The sequence below is a fragment of the Falco biarmicus genome, chromosome 16 (genome assembly GCF_023638135.1).
Source record: "Falco biarmicus isolate bFalBia1 chromosome 16, bFalBia1.pri, whole genome shotgun sequence".
Taxonomy (NCBI): domain Eukaryota; kingdom Metazoa; phylum Chordata; class Aves; order Falconiformes; family Falconidae; genus Falco; species Falco biarmicus.
The window spans coordinates 7,476,650-7,502,276 of record NC_079303.1 but is presented as its reverse complement, the minus strand read 5'-3'; the positions used below and the strand labels follow the sequence as shown (position 1 = coordinate 7,502,276).

General features: G+C 43.4%; 1 protein-coding gene across 6 annotated transcripts; it reads left to right on the top strand.

The window, feature by feature from the left end:
- Nucleotides 1-744: 744 nt before the first annotated feature.
- TSPAN2 (tetraspanin 2) lies at nucleotides 745-25,627 on the top strand. Of its 6 annotated transcripts, XM_056361370.1 has the most exons (9): nucleotides 926-962; nucleotides 3,448-3,550; nucleotides 13,075-13,290; nucleotides 15,791-15,888; nucleotides 16,339-16,413; nucleotides 16,960-17,061; nucleotides 18,262-18,336; nucleotides 19,059-19,142; nucleotides 19,778-20,931. In XM_056361370.1, the coding sequence occupies exons 4-9, from the start codon at nucleotides 15,823-15,825 to the stop codon at nucleotides 19,973-19,975; spliced, it is 600 nt and encodes a 199-aa protein (XP_056217345.1). In that variant the 5' UTR covers nucleotides 926-962; nucleotides 3,448-3,550; nucleotides 13,075-13,290; nucleotides 15,791-15,822; the 3' UTR covers nucleotides 19,976-20,931. The 6 variants fall into 6 exon arrangements, with proteins under 6 accessions (XP_056217340.1, XP_056217341.1, XP_056217344.1 ...); XM_056361365.1 differs by lacking the exon at nucleotides 13,075-13,290 and having other exon boundaries at nucleotides 745-962; XM_056361366.1 differs by lacking the exons at nucleotides 13,075-13,290; nucleotides 19,778-20,931 and adding an exon at nucleotides 21,877-25,627 and having other exon boundaries at nucleotides 752-962.

Here is a 25,627-nt window from a genome sequence, read left to right as displayed (position 1 = left end):
TATTCGTTAAACACTGAGAGGAAGTGTCTTAACATAGAAACCCCATTTCTCAAGAGACTCTACCTTACCTTGTGCTCCCTTGTCAAAGCCCCACAGGCAGCTTCAGGCTCAGACTTTCTGAAGACTGAGAAACAAAACAGCAGCTGAAAAAAGTTGTAAGAGAAGAAAGATCTGAGACTTTGGCAACAGAGTCAGCATTTTTGGTAAAATCTTGAGAACAAAAGTGGAAATATTACTGGTTGGAAAATTAATTTTAGGGGCTCTTAGTTTATGAGTGTTAGCAAAAGCCGCTGTAAGGAAAACGGCCCTTTTCCTGCTACCCTCGAACTTCCCACATCCAGTCCTCGAACTTGCTCACGATTCCACGGGTGCACATCCTAGCCTCTGCAAATCTGTGTCTTGTTTAAAGCCCTGGCCCGAGGCTCAGCCACGCCCAGGGCCGCCGGGGGGGTTGACTGCGTCCACGCGGAAAAAAGGGTGACAGGGGCTGCCACGTGCCCCCGACGGCCGCTGCTGCGGCGCCGACGGCACCGGCAGAGCCGAGCCGAGCCGAGCTGCCGCTGCTGCTGCTGCTCACACGGCAGAGCCCAGGCCGCGCCCACCCTGCTCCCGCTGTCGCCCGAGCCCCGCCCGGGTGGGACGGCCAGGCCCCGCCGGAGGGCGGCCGCCTGCGGGCAGCGGGCCCGGCCCCCCGCGGGCGCCCTCCCCGCCGCGGAGCTGCCCCATACCCGCCGCCCGCCGGGGCGGGCCCAGGTCGTCGGGGCTGCCCCGGCCCGCCCCTCGCCGCGCCCAGCCCCGCACCTGCCCCCCGGCGCCGCCCCGCTGCTCGCCCCGCCGAGCCGCCGGCGCGTCGGGCCGAGGGTGGGGAGCTGCTGCCGGAGCCGGCGGCCGCCATGGGCACGGGGCGCGGGGGGATGCGCTGCATCAAGATCCTGCTATGCATCTTCAACCTGACCTTCTGGGTGAGCGCCGGGCCGGGGGGGGGACCGGGCGGGGCCGGGGGGCCGGGCCACCTGCGGGGGCCCCGGGGACGAGGGCGGGCGGCCGGGCGATCAGCGGCCCCGCAGCCCGCTGCCTCAGCCCCGGTGGCGAGTGCTCTCGGCGCTTCTCGCTTCTGTAAAGACGCGGCTCTCCCTGGGAGACGCCGTGCCTGCTGCGGCAGGCCACTGCTGGCGAAAGGCAGCTGCCGCAAGCGCCGGGCTGAAGCAGCGCCCACCTCGCCACCGCGCCTGGCATCGCAGCCGGGCGGGGAGGGGTTCCCCCGGCGGTGTCCTCTGACAGAGCCTTCTCAAACCGGGAGCCAACAGGTGCTGCTTTTGCAAATTCATCCTAAGAGAAAGTCCTCGCATCATACTGCACTTTGCTGAAGCTGCCCTAATGACCAGTGTCTCGTGCAGAACCCTCAGGAGATGTGAAGAATGCTGTGTCCATTCTCCCCTTGTTGCACCTTTCTAATAGTCTTACAGTTCCGTAGCACAAATTAATTCAAGCTTTCCTTTTTTCTTTCACTTTCCCTCATGCTGTGTTCTCCCTTCCAGTAGCTTCCCAGCTTTTCACACCAGAAAACAATTAGCAACGTCATCTCCTTAAATGTCTTTTTCTTTCTTTCTCATCTACTAGTGTTTTTTTTTGAAAAGAAGTCACAAAATAATCCTGTTCAGCCTCTCTGGAGCAAGCATGCCTGAAAACACAGTTAAACCAAATGCTTTTCCCTCTTGGTGACAGCACTGCAATCTCCGGGTACACAGTGCCGCTGTGCTCGAGCCCCAAGAGCAGAGTGATGATGCCCAGCTGCAGCTGCAAGGCTGCAGAAGGACAAAGCTTTGTGTTATGTTGTTTCACAAAAGTGACAGTTACTGTGTTCTGCCTTTTCGCTGAGATGGAAGAAACCATCTCCCCAGCTGGACTGGGGGGCATTCATTTCAAACACATCCCAACTACTCGAGGTGCTCAGGAGGCTGGGCTGATGGTGGGGTCTCCTCGTGCTCTGGTGGTCCAAAGGCTGAGCTCATGCCTGCAAGCAGGGAGGTTCAAATATTATGGCCAGAGTGGCAGGGGACCCTCTGTGCTGTGACCCTTCTGTGAGGAAAGCCGCGATCCCAAGCTCTTCTGCCATGTGCTTGCCTGCTTGCTTTGCTTGCTGTAGCTATGCCAGATGAATCAACTGCCAGGCAATGGAGGCCAGCTAAAAAAGCACCACACCAGGCTGCCAAGGATATGTTAAGCCGCAGGTGTTTTGTGAATCTCGTTCAGGTTGCGCAGTTGCTACAGGCCTAGGCTCTGGGCTGCCATCAGAACAGTAGCAGAGCATTGTGCCTGGTCCTGTAGGATGCTGAAGCTCTCTGCCAGGACACACACCGTTGTCTGGTAGGCTTATAAATATGTTAGGCATGCGGTGGGTCTGAGACCACTGTCTATAGATCTTTCCCCTCAAACAACATGCCATAACACTCCTAGTCTTGTTTGCATTAAAGAGATTTTTTCCTTGCATTTGACAGAACCCAACACTTGCTTGTTAGTCATTTCTCTAGTCCAAGATACTGTACACTGTAATAATACTTTTACCTCCTAGTTCTGATAGGGGATGCCATGATGATTTACAGAAAAATGCCCTGTCATAGCTGACCCAAGCAAAACTTCAGCACATCCCCAAGAACAATACAAACCTCTCATTCTGGCAGGCCTCCAAACGGAACGCTTCTTACGACCAAGCAGCACCAGGAGCAATTCCGAAATGGCAAATGGTCTCCTGCAGTTTGGTGTGATGATTCAGGGGTCCAGCTGGTCTCTCTACAGCATCATATATCCTGTGACACTGCAGCTGGACCTGTAATACATACCGGGGAAGGGGGCACCTCTCAGTCCAAAAAGCCCTAAAACAGCTAGGAGGGTTGGAAAAAAAGTCAATTAAGTTCCTCCTGTCCTAAAAGTTTGGTGTGTATCAAGCTAACGGGGCTTAATTCTGGATCACACAGCACTTCATCATAAGATGCTTTTCCTACAGTAACAGCACCCAGACCCAGGCTCTGAGTGGCCTCCTGCATTACCACACACAGTCCTGAGGGTTAAGGAAGGAGGGCAGAGTGTTCCTCATGGGTTTTGCAGCCTGTCCTCATTGGCACTCGCTTTTCCCCCACAACACCCCCCCCGCCCCGCTCCCATTCCCCATAGCAATTCAGGCCAAGTTTTGATAACTAAATGAGCTTATTTACAAGGTTTGAAAGTCACTAGTATGTTCAGAAGCACCGCTATGCTGAAGGGCTAAAAGACAGACAGAAGGACATTGCACTTCATTGTTACCAAACACTGGCAAGTGCATCCTGAATTTTCTGACAGTGCAATCCTGAGCTGTGGGATTTCAAGAAAGCATAAGGTGCCAATGACACCTCTTTGATGCTCTCCAGCCAGTTGTTACCAAAGTATTGACTGGTCTTGCTTATCTTCCAGCTGGCAGGATTGGCTGTCATTGCCTTTGGTCTATGGCTGCGGTTTGGTGGGGTTATGGCAGACTTTGCTTCAGAGAAAAAGTCTCCAGAGTATTTCTTCATGGGTAAGTTAAAGTGCCTGTGATAACAGTAGCCTTTTGCCTTGGTTTCATCCTGGGGCATGTGACATATGTTATGCATTGAATTACCTGAAGGCCAACAACTCCTGGGGCAAACTACACAAAACTGGATGTTCTGGTGCAGTGCGTCATGTGCATGATGGCTTTTGTCCTTTCTCTGCTTGGCATCAACTTCCTTAGGCCTAACTGAACTCTGCTCTCTGATTTGATCCAGTCCTCACATATCCTCAGTGAATTGTGCTAATACTGTCAGAACAGAAGCCGCGATGGGAACATGGGGCTCAGCAGTACATCCTCCCAGAGTTTTCTGTGCAGCTGCTAGCCAACAAAATAACAGTGTCATTTCTGAATGTTTCTAACACCAGTGCAGCAGTAACACTTTTGCTCACCAGTTCTCTCTGTGTCTCCACACAGAGACCCTCAGTGTGACTTCTGAGTAACATCAGAGCAAATCCTTCCAGGACTGAAAAGTAAAAGTACACCATGTTCAGTTATCTCAAGAACTGTTTGTCCAGCCTAGGCAAGAACCAACCAGTTCCCCAAGCCCACAGAACTGGTATTGGTTATATCTAATTTTAGGCATGTAACAATTTTTTTTTTTCTCCCTAGGACTTCCAGTTGGGTTTTCTGGAAACACCACCTGTGTTACATACCTATAGTCATCCTTAAATAGCTGCTGTCTAGGACTGCCAGCAATTGCATTTCTTTATCCATCGGCAACTGTAACATGTCTTTACACCAGAAAAGGCAGGGTTTTTTCTGTTTCAATATTTCACCTCTGGAGATCGACTCACTCAATAAATCCAGCTGGTGCAAAGATTTTTGCCATCTACAAATGCCAAGTGTGAATGAGTACCCAGTCCTGCCTTGTCCATCAAGCCACTCTGACAGGGTGGCCAGGAATGGAGGTTGACTCAGTATGTCCTGTAGCAGTCAGTTATCCATTACAGGAATAGGAATATTGCCTGGGCTGTGCAGTTACTCTTAATACCCCAAATCGCTTAGTGAAGACCTTGGCTCTGATACACCAAAGTCCTGACCCCAAGCTTGTTTAATATATGCAACCAGACTAGAGACACAGAGTTGACTATATTGTATTGTGGGAATAGATAGGCAGAATCTTATGTCCAGCAAAGTTTCTGTGGGAGTTTATGAGGCTGAATAAAACCATTCAGATGAAAATTTGATTGGGACCTGAGGGTTACTGTAAAATACCCTGTAGGACCTCCAGTGACACAGGAAGTAGGATTTACTTTTCCTCTTACATCTGAGCTGCTATGTCAGCAGCATATTAGACCACCAGCTTCATTTCCAGATCCAGTTTATACCTGCCGAATTTCCTGTGCTGTTTCTTGGGACTCTTCCCTGCCTTATCCGCTTATATTTGACCGAGGAGATTAAGCAAGACAGAAGGATGTTCTGGCCTTCAAAATCAAGTACTGTTGGTGTGTTAGAAACTAGAAAGTAATACATCCTGTGATGTGAATAGGCACCACAGTAATTTCACAGCTTTGCGGTACACACTGTAACACTGTGTAAACAAGATATTCTTTGGTGCCTGGGTATTTAAGTCTCAAAAAGATTTAATCTGCCTCAGTCCTGAACAGGAACTACAAAAGCTGTGGAATTGTTAATTTTGGGAAGTCCTGAGGAATGTTCTTGTAAGTTTTGTCATATACCATGACATTTAATTATTGAGCTGTGACATGTATTTATAGAGCTGTATGCTGTAATATGTAACTGCTAGCAGAGGAAGTGCTAAGGAATAGGACATAAATATGTCAGGAATTCTTTTAAACTTGCACTTTTGATTGAATTCAAAAGCAAAGTTTTGGCCCTTTTTTGTACTAAGCACTGTGCTCTGTACGAAGCATTCCTGTTAAAGAAGAAAAAAAAATTTCTGTGGCTATCCCTCATTACAAATCATGTTAAATGTTGTTGTGACTTGCGCAGCCATTCAGAAGTCTGAGGCCGTTAACAATCTGTGACTCAGGCGGTGGTAAAAGAATGGTGATAAGTTTAGCAAGGTTTGTTTTTTACAGCAGACAAGGCTGCCCTTGACAGTCACACTCTAGAGCTTTTACCTCACTAGGAGATTTCATTTCTGAGTCCCCCTTGACAGCTGTGTATTGGGCCCTTCTCCTGGAGAGTCTAGGAGTGATGTTTACTTGCCTTTGTGTGTTTGCTCTGTAACATGCATTCTGGGCGACAGCCAGAATTTTGCATAGGAATTCTTAATATGGAGCACTGTTCAACCCACAAGGAGCAGCTGCCCAGAGGGCTGAAAGAGAAAGCAGATCATCAGTATGACTTGGAGATATAAACATATGGCCATATATCTAAAAATAATTTCTTCAGCTCTGTTCCACTGACCACTTTTGTGGCTGCCTTGTGATAACCCAAGCCCCTGTGATCAGATCAGCTTTGTGTCAGTGCTTGGAACAACACTGCAGCTGCATTCAGAGTTTGTTTTGCATATGGAAGTACTGTCCAGAATCACCATCTTGTGGAAACCAGCTAATTTTCTTGCTTCTAAAGAGCAGCACATTCTGCTGTTTTTGTACCTGGATTGAACTGCCAGCTGAATCTAACCAGCTTCTCCCTTGTGCTTCCCTATGATGTTTTTTTTCCTGGATCTGAAATGTTGTTTTAGTTTAAAATAATTGATAATTATATCCTTACATTTTCCATTAGGCCAGGATGAGTCTCCTTAAATAGCCTTGTTCTTTACCAGCAGTCCAGCTGTCTTTTCTGCCCCCTGGAATAGTTTAGGCCATGACTTGGCAACCAGGCCTGTTCATCTTTTCCAGCCACTGAAATGTTTTTGTTGGTTTGAGAACTTACAGGCAGCAGTGCTGAGGTCAAGCACATATGTGTTCTTTGTTTTCTGTTGCTTCTGGTTTTGTATTCAGTGATCCATATTCCCCACTGCAGCTTGCAGTTTTTTAGCCTACAACAGAAAAGACTGGAACTCTTTGACCCATGCAGTTTTCATCTACTTTACCAGATGTATCATACACTGGAGTGGCCTCCTAAAATTGGACACCATCTCCGTACAGCTCCCCAACTTTTGGAGTTCCCAGTGTAGTGGCAGGCATGACAATATTTTTATGTTACTCCATCTCATAGTACATTTCTTGTGCCTGTGCTTCAAGTGGTGAGGCAAAACTGTAGCTTTCCTGCTCTATTGCAGTTCAGCTCTGGTAGATTGCATGTATTCCTCTCTTAGCTGTACTTCAGAGGAAAAAAAAAAAAGAAGAAAGAAAAAACCCCATAATTTCAGCAAAGGTCAATAGCTGGGCTCTTACCTTTTTTATCAAAGTTGTCTATTACACTGTACTGACCAAATGGAGAAAAGATCTGTTGAATAAAGGGAATACCCTCAGATTGCTCATCCTTCTCGAGACTCCTGTACCAAGACTCTGGAGAGTTTTTTACTGGACAGGAAAGTCTGCAACAATCGGAAGGAAAAGAGAGATGTGTGAACCCAAGATGTCAGTATTGCTGTCTCACAGTTAATTGGTCCTTATTTGATTCTTTGTAATAGTACTGTTCTTAAATTTAAAAATACCTAAAGCACAGAAGTGCAGACAAAGTGCCTGCTGAGCGCAAATTGAGCATTTGTGAAGTAAAAACTAACACAGGAACTTCTAAAGGGTCAGTTCAAGACATCTGTTCTCCCCCCTCTGCTTTTGGTGGATGAAGAGGAAAGTCTGTTCCGGTTCCTTGGGCAACACAGAGGAAAAACTCTCTGTATGCCTAATAAGAGAAGTGCAGAGGGTCATACCACTGCCAGTAGCAATAAAAATGAAGTGTACATACCCAACAAGCCTCATCAGGAATGGTAACAAAAACTGATGAATGTGAATGCATCAATTTGGATGACTTTCTCATAACTGGTAGCACTGAACCACTGCTTCTCCTGCACCGCCAGAGCTCACAAACTTTCTGCTATGTTACATTCTCTTTGTTCCAGTTCCGTGAGCCAATCCATGGTCCAGGCATTCATCAGGGCCAAACAGTTGTGGACAGAAGTTTCAGGGTGGCTCTGGTTTTTTCTTGGGGTCTGTGAGACCATGAGTGATGATGCTGGCTTTGAAAGGTACAGTTAGATGGCACATGCCTTAGGTATGAAGTCATGTCTGGAGTTGAAGGATATTAGTAGGTTTTCTCCATAGTAGTGGGTGCCCATACAAACAGGGGTTGGCCAGCAGTTAAATCCATGTAAACTGAAATTCTCTGCTGCTGTGCCTCATTTTGTTGTAGTTCTATTCATGTATTTTGGAGTCAAGCACTATACCCTTAGTCAACAGTATTTTCTCTCCAAATTCCATAGCCTCTCAAACTATCAGCCTTTCAAATGAGAGCTGTTGGCAAAGTAGTGTCTGTGTGGAGATGCAATACCACAAGAGAAGCATCAGATGGTCATACCATCAAGTGTATTGGAGAGGCTTTTAGTTGTACTTAAGAAATGAGCTTTTCTTTCTTCCTATCATCTTGTCTCTAGGTCTTCTCTTCTGCAGCTGAGGAAAAGTGGTTTAGAAAAGGCTGATAGTAGCCCTGAGTGGAAAATGAAAGTTGCTGCACTGGAAATCAGCTTAAAAAATAGGCCACCACCACTACTATCCCCAAAAAGAAAGCTTACTCAAAATGAGAGAGTTGTTCGAAAGTCCTCAGTCTCTGTGGTGGATCATAAAACCTAGCAATTAGTTCCTAAGAGTCAGTATCCCACCTAGCAGAGTAAAGCGACCACAGTTAGAATTCTGACAGAACAAGTTAATTAAGCCTAATGGAATAATGTATCCACCTGCCTCAGGCTGATTGTTTTATATTTGCAAAAGGCTGAGATCCAGGAGGCTTTTTTTCTTCTTTTTTTTTTTATTAATCATTTAAGCATAATAATGCACTTTATGCTTTTTGCCTGTTAAACTGTCCTCCTGAGTAAAGCTTTCTCCCACCCTACTCTATGTGTAGCTATTTAAAAGCTAGCCATTTCCACATAGAAACAACAGTTGAACTGACAGTTACGCCATTTCCTTCTTTGACGCACCCTCTTCTTCCTCTAGGCAGCTGCAAGTCACGCTGGTGCCTGCACACTGGTCACATTGCTGCGAACACTGAACTCTTGCGAATACTGCTCACTGCATATGTGGGGGCTCCCTCAGCCTGCTTCAGTGAGCAACCAAGCAGTTGTATCTGGTTCTGCTCAGCCCGCCCATGCTCAGGCCAGAGCCCAGCACCACAGCCTCAACACTTCTGCTTTTCCAGAAACAGCCACCTGCAGCAAGGGAGCTAGGTGACGGGGATAAACCTGTCACTGGTCTTGCATGAAGTAAAAAGACATCAAGATGTTTCTTGCTGTAGCAGCACACTAAACTCCAGGAACGCTCAGGCTTTTTTGGTTACATGCTTTGTCCTTCATGCATACTCTCTTTAAAAGGACTAACTGCTCTAGATGCCACTCTCTAACGTAGCCTCAAGAAAAAGAATCAATATAACCAGTTCTATCTGAAGTGAAACGTCCCGTGTTGTGGTTTCATTCTGACAGAGCTGGAAATACAGTGGGGCTGTCCACTATGAAGCCATTAAGAGGAAAGCATTTTGTCTGCTGGAAAAAGATAAAACAACAAAAAAGCCCTTAGCTCCTTTTTGGGGTGCGTCAGTTGAAAAGCATCTACAGAGAGGGTTTTGACTGAGTTGGCTTGTTTTGTTCCAGCACTGACTTCATCTGCACTTGGATGGGTAAAGACAGTTATCTGCTGGGTCCTGACTGCTGCTGCTGTGGGAGCTGCAGATCTCTGTGAATGCATTACAGCCAGACTCTGCCCTTTTGGGTGGCTTGGAGCCTCTGTGTTTAAGCATTAGAAGCGTATAATTGTTGTTGATACCTGCATGGAAATGTATGCATACACACAGGATTATCCAGGGTGTCTTAATCTAAAGAGGATTGCAGAGAATTGTGAGAGGATTTCAGAATATCGAAATACTTGAGTATTAGAAAGGCAGATTGAAATAGAGTATCAATAATGCAAAGTGACACAAATGGTAACAGATAATCTAAACAGCGTAAACACTGGCACACTTCAAATTAGCTGTAACCACACAGGAACGTGATCTTAAGAGTGTCAGTTGTTCTTGACAAAAGTGCCTTGCTCACCTGCAGTCAAAAAGGCATATAAATGTCAGGAATTGTTAGGAAAAGAGAATCCGACTGAAAAATTTCAATGTTGTGTAAATTTCCAGTGCTCTCAGTGTCTTGAATGCTGTATGTGGTTCTGGTCAAAAAGAATGCAATAAAACTAGAAAAAGTATGAAGAAGTTTGACAAGATTATTATACTATGCACTATGAACAACTTCCCTGTTGGGAAGTTTTTCACACTATTCATTAAATTGTAGAATCCATTGCCACAGGATTCTGTGAAGTGCAGCTGCCATAGCACAGACCCACCTAATACAGGTATGTTGATTACATCTGATTTTGGTGAAGTTTGGTATAGGGTGAAGTAGATATTGACAGAGCCACTGGAGACTACAGAGAAGGTAATAGCTGACGTACTTTGGCTTACGTGAATATGGGACATTAATTATTTAGGGTTGTGAGATGCATGGGAACAAGATACGTAACAAGTGCTGGTATTCTGCGGAAAATGGGGAGGGCTACATTATGGTGAGACTGCTTTTAAATTCAAATTTGTGCATTATCAGAAGCCTAGAAACTGGCTGGTATCTGTAATGCTTTTGTGGTTCCTGCATGATTAACCACAAAATACCTGTTGAATTCACACAAGATGTGATTATGTCTATGCATTATGCTCAAATTAAGGGTGTGTTCCAATCCTCCAGAAATTCATCTTCCTTCACAGTACTCTGCCTCTCCTCTCCAGTGCTGTAAATATATTTTATAGATAAATATACTAAAAATCTATTGACACGAACATGGTAATCTCTAGTAATAAGCCTGTTTCAGAAACTGACTTTGCTACTATGTGCAGCATACACGCGTCCCTGTCTGGCCTGTTATTTCCAACTCCTACATGCGTTTCTCATTTTTTCCAATAGTGCATTTAGACTGCAGGTTCCTTGGTGCTATAGTGAGGGCTTGAGAGCCTCACAGCACATCTGCCTCCCAGACAGTAATGCACATACAGCCTCAGGAAAATCTCTTCAAGTCTGTGTTCTAGGACCGCTCTCATCACTGCCTCTCTATCCCTTATACCAAGAACTGAGTGAGCTGCTTGTTTTCTCAGTGGAATATGAACAGTTTGTGGTTTGTTCAGTGGTAGTTGCCCAGCCCAAAAAAGAAAAAGTAGAATTATTTCAAATGGAAAGTGATCATAGCAGCCAGGTAAACAAGAAACCCATGTGAAATAAAGCCAGACAGAGGGCCAGTGTCTGTTCCTGCTCTTTGCAGTAGGCTCTAGATGGGGATTTGTATCTGAAAACTATCAGTAAGATTTTGGAAAAAAAAAAACCAACAACAACAACAAAAAATATCAAAAAACAACTCTGGGAGTGAGTTCTATTCCAGACTGTGAAATCAGATCTCTACCAGCCTAGGTGGCCAGCAGAGTGTATCCAGTGGCGGTGGTGATGGTTCATGCATTGTCTGAAATTAGAAAGGCTTTAACCTTCACATTAGTGGGTTGCTACCTGTCTGGTTTATGTTGTAATGTCTCCTTTCTGTTCATAAACATTAGTACACGCTTCTGCCTGTCACGTGATTCTTGGCAATGGGAGCACAGAAGGACTCCCGTTCTAAGGACAGTTGTTACTTTGTCCAAGTGCCATATGACAGACTAAAGAACTGGTGACATTTCCTTTCAGCTTCGTAACGCATAATTTGCATTTACCTTGACAGCAGTTTTTAATTGCTCTAAGGAACAAAGAACAGATGTCTTGCAGATTTCACTCGTGATTTTTCTAAAAATGGGGCTGATCCCTGATCCACATAAAAACATTTTGCAGTTAGCAGCTATAAAATTCCATCCTTCTCTTCTACCTAGTCTAAAATGATGAAATTCTGTATTCGCTGCAAATCACAAAGGTTTTGTTCATCCAGAAATGACACAGAATTCCCTTTATCCTTCCTGAGGGTCGCCTTCACACTTGCAAATCCAAGTGCAGCCCCAATACGGTGTATGTGCTCATACCCAGAGGAAACAGCATCTTAGGGAATACCTCTGTGCCGTGAACATAGGTGCCAGTCTAGAGCTCTTGACTGAGTTGTGGATTTGCCATTCTTCACTACTGGGAGCCACAGGCAGCTCTGAGATTGCCAGGTAACTTTTTCATCCCCCTTGTAATTGCAAAGCAAGAGTCTGCTAGAAAATAGGATCCCTCCTCTTTGCATTTTCTCAGGGAATACACCCCTTTGATATTTTCCTTTCAGGAAATAATGATTTTCCTCACGGGATGAATCAAAAATCAAGTACATAGAAAAGCTGCTGCTTTACTGCTTTCCAAATTTGTTTGTTCAAAATGAAACAATGGCTGAAGTATGGGCTTCCCCCACTCTTACACTCTCTATTTTTTAGTCAGAAGGGAAATCAATTTGTTATTAGGTGTTCTCTCACCTGACTTACTGCAAAAAGCAGAAGTGTTAAGTTTCTTTTCACAGCTTATAAAAATCTGCGTATTTGTATGGGGAGAGGATGTTTTAGCACAGCTAAAACAAAACAAGGAAAAAAAAAACCCAAAAAAACCACCACCCCAAACCCTATTTCCTTCAAAAAAGGTCAAAAGAACAGGCTTTCTCCAAAAAAAAACCCACTCCGATGACACTTCATTATTCATCCTCTTGGGTTTACAAAGAAACCTGTATTTACTTCAGCACACCTCAGTGATCGGTGTCCTGGCTGCATCTGCTCAGATCAGCCAGTTTTCTGTTGCATTTTGCACGTGGCTTTTAATTCTGTGGAACGTGCCTCTTCATCCCTTTGCATTCAGGGGCTAAGAGTGACTTGGTTTGTGGACCCTGCATGCAGGTGCAATTAATATTCCCAAGTTGTGGGCAGTCACATAGATGGCAGGTTTCTGCCGTTAGGTCCAGTATCTGTCCTTAATGCCACAGCAGTGTGCCTCTTCTTAGTAGTCTCTTCTGTTGTCTGCTCTTGTATAGGCTGTGTGCTGCCAGTGAACTCGGAGACTAGTTAGTTGTCAGCCCCTCTCTCCTCTTCATTAGCAGACATAGATCAAAGTAACAAAACTAGGAATCAGCAAATGCACAGAGGCAAAAAGAGGTAAAAGGAAACATTTCACACAGACTACAAACACTTGTTTCCTTTCTACCTTGTACTTTTTTACTTCTGCTTCACAAAAAGCTGCAGCTAGTCTTCTCAAAATTTTCCATTCACCGAAACAAGCTCTCTGCCTTGACCTGACTTGCAGACATCTTTTTGCCATGCTGAGCTTTGTGGTGAACTTTTTTGTGTCAGTTTCTAGGTATCAAATGTATTCCATTTTGTGACTATAAACTAAGTGTCTTTTTTGTTTCTCTGCTGTGCTGTAGATGCCAAATTGGAGGCCATGCCAAGGCTTTGTATTTTACAATGGAAGTGCTTATGAATAGAAGCTGATCAAGGCTGTGCTTTCCATCCTGCTTTTTTGAAAGGAACAGGCTTTAGTGAAGCTTAGTGTTGTGGTTTAACCCCAGCTGGCAACTGAGTACCACACAGCCACTCACCACACACCCCACAGCGTGATGGGGAGGAGAATTGGGAAAAAGGTAAAGCTCATGAGTTAAGATAAGAAAAATTTAATAATTGAAATAAAATAAATAACAAAAACAACAATTGCAATTAAAAGGAGAGAGAAGGAGAGAGGGATAAAACCCAAAGGGAAAAAAAACCCGAGTGATGCACAATACAGTTGGCCCAACCCTGCTAACCGATGCCCGGCCAGTCCCCCAGCAGCAATCAGCAGCCCCCAGCAAACCCCCCCAGTTTATACACTCAGTGTGACATTCTATGGTATGGACTATCCCTTTGGCTAGTTCAGGGCAGCTGTCCTGGCTGTGTTCCCTCCCAAGTTCTGGTGCTCCTTCAGCCTTCTCACTGGCAGGGCCTGAGAAACTGAAAAGTCCTTGATTTAGTGTAAACATAACTTAGCACTAAAACCACCAGTGTGTATCACCATTGTTCTCATAATAAATCCAAAACACAGCATCATACCAGCTACGGAGAAGAAAATTAACTCTATCCCAGCTGAAACCAGGACACTTAATTACTTCTGACACATGATACTAATGCATAGTGATGTATGACATTACCACCACCAAACTGCTGGATTTGTCTGCTTTGCTGACCCTAACTGGGCTAATTTTGATGGCTATCCGTGCATGATATTTCTAGGTAAGACTGTGATTCTAAGGGGTGACATACATTGTCACCCTTTTCTTTTTCTTTAGAGTGTCTTGCTTTTCAGTTTAGGTCTATTCCTATTAACGATTTGAAGTGATCACGCCTACACTGCTGCATATGGCCCACTAAGAAAAGAAATACTAGCTAAAATGCTTCTGGTTTTGTGGAGTATTTTTAAGTGTCATTATTTTCTGTCCAGAAATAGCTTTCTGAGTATCAGCAACTGCTAGTCCCAGGCTGAGAAAGGACAAAGTCTGGACTGAACTCTCCTGAGCAAAGATGGAAGAAGGTGGATTTAACCGCCCGGCTGTGGGGCCAGATGCACAGCAAGCCCAGCTCTGCAGCGAGTGGCATGAGTTCTTCCTGTAACTTGCCTTAAAAGGGAAGCTCTGACTGAGGTAGCGGTTCAGCTGTGAGTCATGGAAGTGAAATGTTAAGTCTGTTTCTCAGACAAAAGCAACTCCAAATTCCTGAAAGTGGTCTCACCCCTGAGCCTCAGAGAGCTTTGTCTTTGCTACCTGGAAACAACAAGAAGAAATGGGAAGACTTCTTTCCAGTCTTCTTAATCAAAAAGTGTCTCTGTTAAGTTCCCTAATAAGTAATAACAGAGACTGGAGTAGGGAATGACATGCAGAAAAGGGTCCAGAAAACATCTTAGTAATTACACTGTTACCACGGAGATCTCAGGAAATGGCAGGTTTGCTGTTTTGCAGTTGAACAGCAGGTTCTGCACCTGCAAGAATTTGTTTGTATTTTCCGATTCGTCTTCCACAAGGGGCTGACCTTTCTCTTCTGAGTCACATATGTCTTTTAAATCCCTCCCTCAGTAAAAAACACTGTGTTGTGAATATGTGTACAAGTATTAGCCTGAAGAATGCTCAGTCCTAGTAAGTCACAAGATGCCAAAACCTAAAAATCTAGCAAATACAGAGTATGAACAACCAGCACAGTCAGCAAGCAGCAAATCCCACGTATCTGGCTTCACAGACCTGACAAAGCTGTATTAATTATAATTGTTTTATTTCTGTTTAGCAGAATGTATTCCTCAGCAGTAGTCCCTGGCACAAGAAAGGTACCAGGGCAAGAAGGATGGAGGGGAGGAGAAGGATCACAATAGCTGGGATAGATATTGGGCTGATATATAGTGGTGGACAGGAATGTGCCAATGAATGGACAGCAGGCAAGAGTTCGCTTCCTCCAAGCAGCCTGCGTCTGTGTGGCAGAGTAGCTAGATGCTCTGCACTAATAGATTGATTAATTGTTTTTTCATTTTCCTAGGAAGCATTGCAAACTGTTATTTGTAGGGCTTTCTAGTCTAGGTTATACAAGGCCTGCTAACAGTAAATGCCAGTAGCCCTGATAACCCTAAAGATTTGGGTCAGATTTTAAAATAATGTTTAAATTGGTAATTAAGAATACTAAACATTCCCATTAAAAATTTGTGTAGTCAAAGCTGGGAGCAAGGCTCACTGTGCCCTCTAGCGTACAGTCTGCAGCTCATTTCCAGCCCCGAATGTCACAGAATAAGCCCTCTAGCAACACTGGATTTTTTTTGCCTTTTGTTCCTCGCTGAAGAGTTGTAAGGCAGTTCTGGATGGTGTGATACATGTTCTTCAAGGACTGAGCTGCCCTTGAGACAAAAACTTGGGAGGTGGAAGTTTTCTTATTCGTCTTCCTGAGATCCTCCAAGAACTCTGAAGAAATCATTGGTCTCCTTTTGTGGCAAGAGAAACTTTGCTGTGTAGTAGGTGTTCTTTGTGAGACCCAGAGACCATTGTTACTTATAAATGTGTGGTTTTGACAAAATAGGTAGCAGACTTTGGGAAGAGAAACCTTAAATTCTTGTCTGATTCTGATTTTTCACAGGACTCTATGTATTGGTGGGAGCAGGGGCTCTCATGACCACAGTTGGATTTTTTGGGTGCTGTGGAGCAGCGCGGGAGTCTCAGTGCTTACTTGGAGCAGTAAGTAAAAGGTTTCAAGGGCCTGGGATGCACAGGAAAATCATTCAAAAGCATATGCATTATGTCACTAACAGAAAGATCTTTATTGTCCAAGACCTGAAATGTCTTATGTCCTTTTACTGGCTAATCTAACAGCTCTAGCCACTGTGATACTGCAGAACTTCCATACATGAAGTTCCATTGCTTGTCTCATGTGATGTATTTCCTGGAATGACCTTCTGTCTTTTCTGAAGCTACCATCTGAGCCACATCTTTGCTGTTTCCACCTTTCTTTCCGTATTACAAGCAGTCTGACTTGACACCCTTGTTAAGGACCCTGCTTAGCAGCTTCCTTTCAGTTACTGTGTGGGCTGTTGAGGCCTGGGCAAGAATGAGGGGACTGACTGGCAGTCCATATGAAGCAGAATTGCGCAAGGTATATTAATATAAGATTCTCTTCTTCCTCTGCAGTTCTTTGCTTGCTTGTTGGTGATATTTGCAGCTGAGGTCACTGCTGGAGTATTTGCCTTTATAGGCAAGAAAGTGGTAAGTAGCATGAACTTCTAATGTAGTAACAGGGCAGTTACGGATTCCAAAGCCAACTGACCTACAGTCTGGCTCTTGCATAGGAAAACTTTCCGGGAGAGTTTTCCCAGGAATACTCTCTGACATGCTTATCTGGAGTCAATGAGAGCTTGTGTTATCACCAGTCCAGAATGGGGTGCAGTTTTTGCCCCCCTGTAGTAAAGAAAATCTGTAGGTGTGGTTCAACCTTACATCCATAAGGAACATCAAGTGGAACAGTATGATAAGAGGGTATTGCTTGGGAGAAGGGCAAACAAATTCAGGCACGGAACTTCTCCAACTAACAGTGTTTAACCAAACACAGAATACAGCATATGCACATTCTGACCCATGCAGAGTTCCTCTGAACGCCATTACGCCACAAAACCTTGTATATTTCCAGTCATGGTACTGCAGTTTACCAGGTGTCATTTTCTGCTCTGGAGGTTGATGACACAAGCTGGAAGTCTGCACTGGATTGGGAGTAAGACTTACTTGCCACTCACTTGGAAGGTCTGATTTCTACAGGCAATACAGGAAGCCCAGAAAATCTATGAAGACATTTATGATGACTATATGAAAAATCCAGGGGGGGAGGTCAACAGGACTATCTTTCGCTACCACTTGGCTGTGAGTAGTCCTCCTGAACTTTAGTACCTTGCACTAGTACTCTGCTGTCACATTACCTTTTAAAATTCAAAATGTCTCCCACTGAGGTATGAAAGTATAGAACTGAGTATTACTTAAAATGGAGCCAGAGGCTCACATCCCAGTTTCCCAATGGCTCTGTCAAAATTCTGGTTTCAGATCACAAGTGAACCCTACCTTTGAAAGTGAAAATGGTCAGGCTTTAATTAAATTTCAGGCTGATGCTTCTTGTCTTTGTTGTGCAGAAGATACAACTATTATGGCCTTTTTGAATATTAAAATCCAAATATAAATACTCACAAATGCAGAGAGGTAGAAAGGTCTGAATCTGTCTGCATTTGTCAGAGAAAAAACTGTGACCTGTGTCCCAGGACATACAATGTGGCAAATCCTGCCACTGAACTAAGTAGGTAAAGAACCAAAAGCACATGTGACTCAGTTCAGGCCACCCAAAAAGCATCTGAATCAGAATTAGAACCTGTGACTTCCTGAATCCTATTTGTGTCCATCCTGTATGTACACTGCCTCCCACAGAGATCAAGCCCAAGCTTTGTTGCTCCTTACAGCATTCCCACATTCTTTAGAACAAACATTTCACAACCTCAGACCCTTTTGTCCTGCTCCCATAGCTGTTATTTCTGACCCAAAGAGGAATTCCAAGCATTCTGTGGGAGACAGGCAAACAGGAAAAACAAACCCTCTGAAACACTCTGATTTATTACTGTCTCCAAACCCAGAACTACATTTTGTCAGAAATAAAGATGCTAGCATTCTCTGTTGTAGCTTTTGTGCATTGCCCTTAATTCTGTACGCACTATTTGACCTTTCTACTTTCTCCCTTTAACTCCCATTTCCTTGTATGCCAGGGATCTGCTTTTCCAAAACCCAATTGTTGGCTTTGTTATGAGATACTGTGATAAAAATCCTTTCTGGAAGTTGTTGTTAATACAAATTTGTCTGTTTGCTATGGCTTCAGACAAACTGATTTTTGAGAAATCTGACCCACACAGCTGGAACTCCACGAGAGGTAGCAGTTAACGTAGGGCATAAATTTATTACTTGATCTATATTGTTTCCTTTTTTTAGTTATTTGTTGTCTCACTTTCAGTATGAAACAAGCCTACAGTTTGCCCTTCTTTGATCCTTCATCTCTCTCCCACTCCCTCTCTCTCTCTCATTTAGCTCCAATGCTGTGGTAAAGATAATATGGAACAACAAATGGGATTACCCTGTCCAGAGAATATCCAGATGCCAAAGGCAAGTGTGCTCTGTTCTGGTTGTTCTAATCACCTTTTCATGTCAATTGTTTCGTAAAATTGGAAAGAATCTGTAAGAAAGGAAGAACTTCCTTTTTACCTCTGAAATTCCACATGAAATGGAACAGAGTGGAAGCAGAAATAAGTTGGACATCATATGGAACATGCCCACCCCTCAATTTCTGAAGCCTGCTTGTAGCATCCCATGGTAGCTGAGAAAATATTACATCATCTGAAAAGTGGGAAGGACATAGCAGAACAGGGGTTCTAAATTAAGAGCCCTATGAATGCTGAATTTTGGCAAGTGTCTGCCTTAATCACTCATGGAGACTCCTGACTAGAAACTCTGTTGGTGTTAAGGAGGACACTGTTGTTTCTGTCTTCTGTGGAATCTGCTTGTGAGTACAATGTCAATCTGAAGGGCCAAACTTCTTGATTTAGCACAGCCTATCTTATAAAGGGTTTTAAATCTAGGGAAGAATGATAGTAAGAAAACTATTTGTATGTGTCAGCCTGTACAGGCAAGCGGTACAGAAGTCTCACTAGAAAAGGGAATATGCTGTGAAAATCATCCAACAAAACACAAGGCATAGATGCAAGAAATAGGACAGTGATTGCAATAATATTCTTCACGTTCATCTGTTGTCTAGTGAGAACAGCTGATGGAGTTGGTTGGAATATATTTTTGTAGGAGTAAAACTCTTTCCATTTTGTTTTTAATAGAACTGCCTGATTGAAATCCAGAATGTAATTGATGCTAATCTGCATTTAATTGGAATTGTTGGAATTGCAATTGCTGGCATCACAGTGAGTAAATCCACGTTCTCACTCTCAAATCTATATTTGAGCTCAGTACCCTGTCCCTTACTCAAAGCTTTACAGAAGGTGTTTTGCAGCAGCTGATGAGATTCCTCCGAGGTGTAGCTGTTCTTGTCACTTTCAGTGTGTCCTCTCTCTGGAAACTGCCCACATGGGCGCAAGCAGACTTGTGTGACTTCATTTTATCAGTTTCTTTTGTGTCTTTAGACAGGATCTGAAGTACCTAATGGTAACCTTATTTTGTTTTAATAGCAGGAAAGCAGAATGCACATGAACCAAACTGAAAAGCAAAAGGCCATAGCAGCATTTCATCTATTCCAAAACAACTGCAGACTGATGCTTTAGGCCCTTTGAGGATCGATTCCTTAGATTGCAAAAGGAATAGAGAGTACCTACCGTTTGTATAGAAATAGCTTTCCAGGAAAATGCTGGCTGTAGCATTGGTTCGATATGAAGGATAGTTTAGAAACAGACTTTCTAGGCCACAGATCTTTTGTTAAAGGAACAGGATTTAAACTGCCGAGTTTTCCAAACAGCATTTCCTTCCTAAAGGCGCAGGACCTAGTTACAGGTAGCCGTTTCATCGATTTGTGTCATCAAAGCACTGACACCTTTCCTTACAGCCCACCTTCTCCCTCAAGTGTGTATGGTATTCCCGTGGTCTGCTCCTTCACGACAGAGCTGTGACCAATAGATGTCACCCTGCTGCCAGGATGTGCAGGAACGGGCAGTCTGTGTCCAGTGCAGGAAGCATTTCCCAGCAGGCGTCCACCACGACTTCCTTCAGACTCAGAAACCAACAGCAGTCTGAAGCAGCATGAGGAGCTAGAATATTATTAAAGCTGCCCCGAAGAGCAGGAGGTTTATGTGGACACTTTAAAGCAGATGAAGGTTTTATGGGTGTAATAGGAACCGTGGAATGGGTAAAGGGGATTAAACAATCCTGTGATTAGTATAAAACGTGAAGGTGTACTCAAAAATACAGCAAAGCAACATCGGTGGTAAAGAGTTCCAATAACCTCATTGCTCTACAAGGGTACACTAGAAATAGGAACATCTCTTCTATGGCTTCCCACCTCACCTATGGCAGAAGTTATGAAATGATAACCTCTTCAGCAGCAGAAACATGTCTGTACATTTTTCTGTGCTTATTTCTGACACTTCATGGAGTGTGACTGGTCAGCTGTCTCCTCCTTCCTTAGGGAGGTGTGTAGGGAAGGGATTTAGTGGTTTTAACTAATAGTTAACTCAGTGGTTTAACTGCCTGATAGTACCGCTCATCTCCCATCATTAGCAATGAAGCCTCAGGAGGTAGCTGCTACCTGCTTTGGAGAGTCAGCCTGTGGCAAAAAAAGAAATTTCTGGAGGCTCTGGCAACACCCACTGTTTTTGATTTAACATTCCCTCTAGTTAATTAGTTCCCTAACACAAACAGAGTTTTATATTTAACATATAGTCCTGGTCTTGAGTAGTAACTGTTAAGAGCTTGGCTTTCTCTGTAAAATCACAATCCTCAGCACCAGTTCCAGAGACCTGGGTCCTCTGGAATCGTCCTCTGTCTTACTCAAACATGTGTACAATATTCCATGTAGAAGCATTCTGAAACTCAGAACCTTTTGGTGCAATACTAAGCATAATACCAACACTCACAGTTATCAATGTCAGTGAAATTAATGTTAATACTACTAATGTTTGGGGCTGTTATGCTGGCCTTGACATTTAGAACAAAGAATAGCTAAACTACTCTGAGCAGATAAAATCTTGGCTTTAAATAACAGTGAAATTTCTATGTTAATTGTCTGATGTCTTGGGGTTTGTAGATGGAAGCAGCCACTTGCTACTCTGCCATAAAGAACCTTCAGATTGTTCTGATATGCAGACAATTTTATAACTGTTTTGTAAGTGGATCCCTAAATCGCATCCCTTCTCTTCTAGATCTTTGGCATGATATTCAGCATGGTTCTGTGCTGTGTGATCCGTAACACAAGAGACATGATCTAAAACTTTCACTGCACAACTATGTCCCAGGAGTTCCAGACTAAGCTTTACAAGAAGTGCTCTTCTACCCCATTTAATAATTGTAATGCATTTTAATTAGTGTTTTAACATACTGAGAGGAAAATATCCCAGTAGGTGAGCAGGTGAATTGTATTAGTTACAGTAAAACTGAAGTGAACAAAAAATTTAAAATGTCCTTTTTAATGGAAAAAAAGCAAAGGTGCATCTAAGACTAATACGATTTTTAATGTTTGTATATGTGCAATTAAGAGTTTACACATTTATAGACATTGTGTAAGCACATGCATATTTCTTCTTACAAATATATATGCACATGAGTAGGTACCTGTATATGCAGTACCTTGTTTAGGTAAGTATGTGCAAATGGAATATGTTGTGTGTGCACGTTTGCATGCATATTCTTCCAGAGTCTCACTGTGTAAGAGTGTGCACACACCCGTAGGTATACAGTGCTTGAAACCTTTTCACACTAAGCCCCTGGTTGCCAAGTATCAGCAGAGGAACAAACGCCATTTTAAAAAGTAAGACCTATGATCCATTTTGTAACTGTTCTTTCCAAAGCCTAAACAGAGTAGAATTAATAAAACTGGACTTTATTAAAAAAAAAATAATGGCTAAGGGCCTGTTCCCACAAACTAAATCATGTGAGTAGACCCACCGACTTCACTGTCATGCAGAGACTGGATTTATTTATTTTTTTTAGGACTGGACCCTTCATGCAAATACAGAAAGCTCTGGGGGAGGAAACATGTCCAACGAGATCCAGGCTAAAGGAAGAGAGGGAAAGAGGTGGGAAGCTGGCAAGATAATGCAGTCATTTGGGAGCAATTGCAGTGCAAAGTGTGCTTAAGCTTCCCAAGCTAGCCTGAGACACGCACACACACCGCTCTACACATCTTTGAGTTAAAGGGGCCACTAAAATCTTTATTTAGAAGTCCCTTTATCCTGCAAGACTCTATATGGTATATATGCTGGTGCAGGAGTGGAGCCTATATCCAGAAAAGCAGCAGTTTTGTCATACTCTGTAGAATCTGACCGGCCTGTGGAAGCCAACTGAAGTGTGCAAATGGACGGGGAAAGACTCACAGCACTTTAATATCCTCTGTTTCTGCTTCTGTGACTATCACAGCTTCCATGGGGCTCTTACCTCAACCTCTCACCATTTCTTGCGGGTGTAAGGCAGGAAAGAAAGATGGGACCTTTTTACAGAGCCATAAATACTGGTACCTTTAGATTGCATGTCAGGTATAAAAGTTACACTGTGTGCTTGAAATACCTCAGGGCTTGAGTTTACATAAGTTTGTTTCTATATTTTTATTTTTCTATTTGCAATATTTATTCATAAGAGAATGTTCCTTTTAAAAGAGCCTAGAAGGGAGAAAGGTTCTCCCCAGTAGGGGAAAATAAATTACATCAGAGGCTCAGAATCTATTAATTTTTGGCTTACTGGAGATAATTCATCATTGCAGAGAACAGCTTTTTGCTAACAATATCCATGTAGCAGCTCTGTCTCTCTGATGACAACTAGTTCAGATTTCTGATGCAGTTGTTCCATACGTGATGGGGAAAAGTTCAGATAAACTATGTATCTCATTGAAATGGTCCATGATGTCTAACAGGACTTGGCATTTACAAATTGTGGGGTCTTTATTCCACTGAAACACAATGGAAAGGAATGAGATTACAGAAAATGTGTCCATTCTACTGAGCATGTTTGTGTGGAATATATATCCCTGGTGATATTTCTCTCATTTTCCTAAGAAACTCAACCAACCATCACTTTTCTGTTACTTCACGATTGGAAACAGTATGGCTGTTCTATGTATCTGATTTAATTGACGCATCTTGCCGTGTTACACAGATCTCTCTTTTCAAATTGTTAAACCACAAACTGCCACCAAGACAGCTGCGCACGAAATGCTCGGTAATGCAGCAGGCCCTGCCAACGGAGCAGTCTGTGCCCAGCTTCAGGTACCCAGCTGACAGGGATACATACTGTACACCACAGAAGAGTTAGGCTTGTATCCCTCTGTTCACAGCTGACTAGCTATGGATGCCACGTAAGAGTAGAGCCTGGGACCTCATTCTACAAGCATCAGACCAGGAAACAGGGCCCCCAAACTGCTGTCTGCTCCTAAGAAAGGCTCAGTTGGGAGAATGACACTGGCAGTAAATGCATGAGGGTCTCAAGCTGAAACTACGAACGCTAAGTTTCTCACAGCAGGCAACTGACATAGCCAAAGCAACTTCCTGGATCCCAGGTACACTTGAAAGTGTCCCTACGACTGGTTCTGCTCCAAATAGCTAACGGAATAGTATACAGCTATTTTCTCCCAAGGTAATACTGACAGAAAGAAGAAACCTGTGTATAGTGTCATTTTTGCCATTCAGAGCAAGAGTTTTCCAGGAAAAACAGCACAAGGAAGCCACTGGTTCAGGTTCCAAGGGATTGCCCTACAGGGATAGAAATTAATTGCAAATAAAGCTATTTCCTTCTGTTACACTCCCCCTTGTAAAGACAGTATCTTATTTATTTTAAACACATCTACATATAATTGGATTTAGTTTCTCTGATTTGTAGCACCAGAATGTAATTTTAGAACCAGTTTACTTCTAGAGTATACTTCTTTGTTTACTGTTTCTTGAGTAAGTCGGAAGATGCCCACTCCTGCTTTAGAGATGCACTGAATAAAAAGGCAGCTTGCAGAAGCCTCTGTTGCTTCCCCAGCTCCCCCGCTTCCCCAGAAATACAAAAACATCCAAGTGCCTTATGAAAACAGGCAAGAGTGGTACAAAGAAACCTTCTACAAATTCAGACTTGAACAGCCTAACTTTCTGCTGAAGTGTTTTGGGTTTGTGGGCTGGTTGTGGGGTTTTTTTTCCTTGCTCTGAACAGTGCATTTGTTTTTCTGAGCATAATTACTGCTTATACTGTAGGGTTTGTTGCTATTTAGGTATATGGGATACTTGCACTGCATATCAAGAACAGAGTAATACCAATTACTGGTTTAATTCTGTAAGTTATTGGTATAATTTAAGCTGGAAATCAACATATTATCTATCTACTAGTGGCTTTAACAGAATCCAGAGATACAGCCCCTCTTGTTTCCTGCTGTTGTGAGGTGCATAATGTATTTGCAGTTTTCTCTGCATTTTAGTAACAAACTTTTTTTTTTTAACTCATTCAGGGACAGAAAATACAACTGTTCTTTCCCTGTCAAAGCTGTAAGAATCCTTTCCTGTCGCTTTTAGATCATAGTTAACAACTCCAATTTCCATTAACTAGCTTGAGCAGCCCTTCTTAAATGCTCAGATGTCACAGGCCGGGTTATGGCTATCAAAACTGGATACATAGTGCCCACAGTTTATTGTGCTGCTGCTCTTTCATTTCAGCTTTTGGAAGTGCAAAATCGTTGATCATTGGCAGTACAAAATAATTTCCAAGCAGCTACACCGAATGTCTTCAATAAGAAACCTTTTCAAAAGTAACTAAATCCAAACCAGTACCTAAACTTCCTCAACACAGTTCACGGTCCAGAGTTGCGTGCCAGGATTTCATTAACAGACTCCCAGTGCTGGTATGCGCCAGACCCATAGTAACTGCCATAAAAATCAGCAGGAGTACCTGTCGGGTCCTGTCCCTTGCACCCTTTTGGAGGAAAGTGACAAAAGATCAAATCCCTCCAGGTGATAACTCTGAAAACACATCACACATGTTTCTGTCTTCTTCTGCCAAACAGTTTGTTCTAAAGCATAAAGATGTAAATTGTCGATGCCATTATTGGTGATTGCCTCTCTAAACATCATTATTCACGTTTCCCTTGTCTAATTTTTCTAACTGACTTCAGTGGGAGCTTCACTTGTTACAGGAAAACCTCAGCCAGTTTTGATACCCTGCAGAGATTGCACAGAAGCTGACAAAGCACAGCCCTGTACAATCCCTATGCTGAACGTTCATACTTCACTTCTGTTCATACTGAAAGTGACAGATTTTATAGCAAAATATATTTCGTATGTATTGAAAAATAGATTGATTTATCTTAAACCTTCAAATGCTATATTTTACAGCCTTTGGAGGCTACTGATTAACAGTATCAGATACTGTTCACAGAAAATGTACATAAATAAAGCTTTTCAATCTTATTTTTTCCTCTCTATTGGTGCTCCAGCCGCTGGGTTCTCCAAAACACAAGCCCCTTCCAATGTAACATATAAGTTTCCATAGCACAAATTCTAATACTGGACAGAACTGGCGCATCAGCTGACGCTGCAAAGTCTGTAGCAGAATTACCTCGACGGCAGCTTTCTTTGAGGGAACCCACACACACACCTGACTCGCGGAAATCGGCTTCCGCTTCCTGTAGCGTCTCACGCGTTCTGAAGTGGCGTTTTATCCGCTGTTCTGTCTTGAATTTGAAACAACTTTCCAATAAAAATAACCTGAGATAAACGGC

Excerpts from the sequence above, each read along its gene's own strand:
- TSPAN2 (XM_056361365.1), top strand. The coding sequence starts at position 894 with ATGGGCACGGGGCGCGGGGGGATGCGCTGCATCAAGATCCTGCTATGC. Across the intron at positions 15,889-16,338 it reads CTCAGTGCTTACTTGGAGCA|TTCTTTGCTTGCTTGTTGGT; the intron begins GTAAGTAAAAGG and ends CTTCCTCTGCAG. Across the intron at positions 17,062-18,261 it reads TCTTTCGCTACCACTTGGCT|CTCCAATGCTGTGGTAAAGA; the intron begins GTGAGTAGTCCT and ends TCTCTCATTTAG.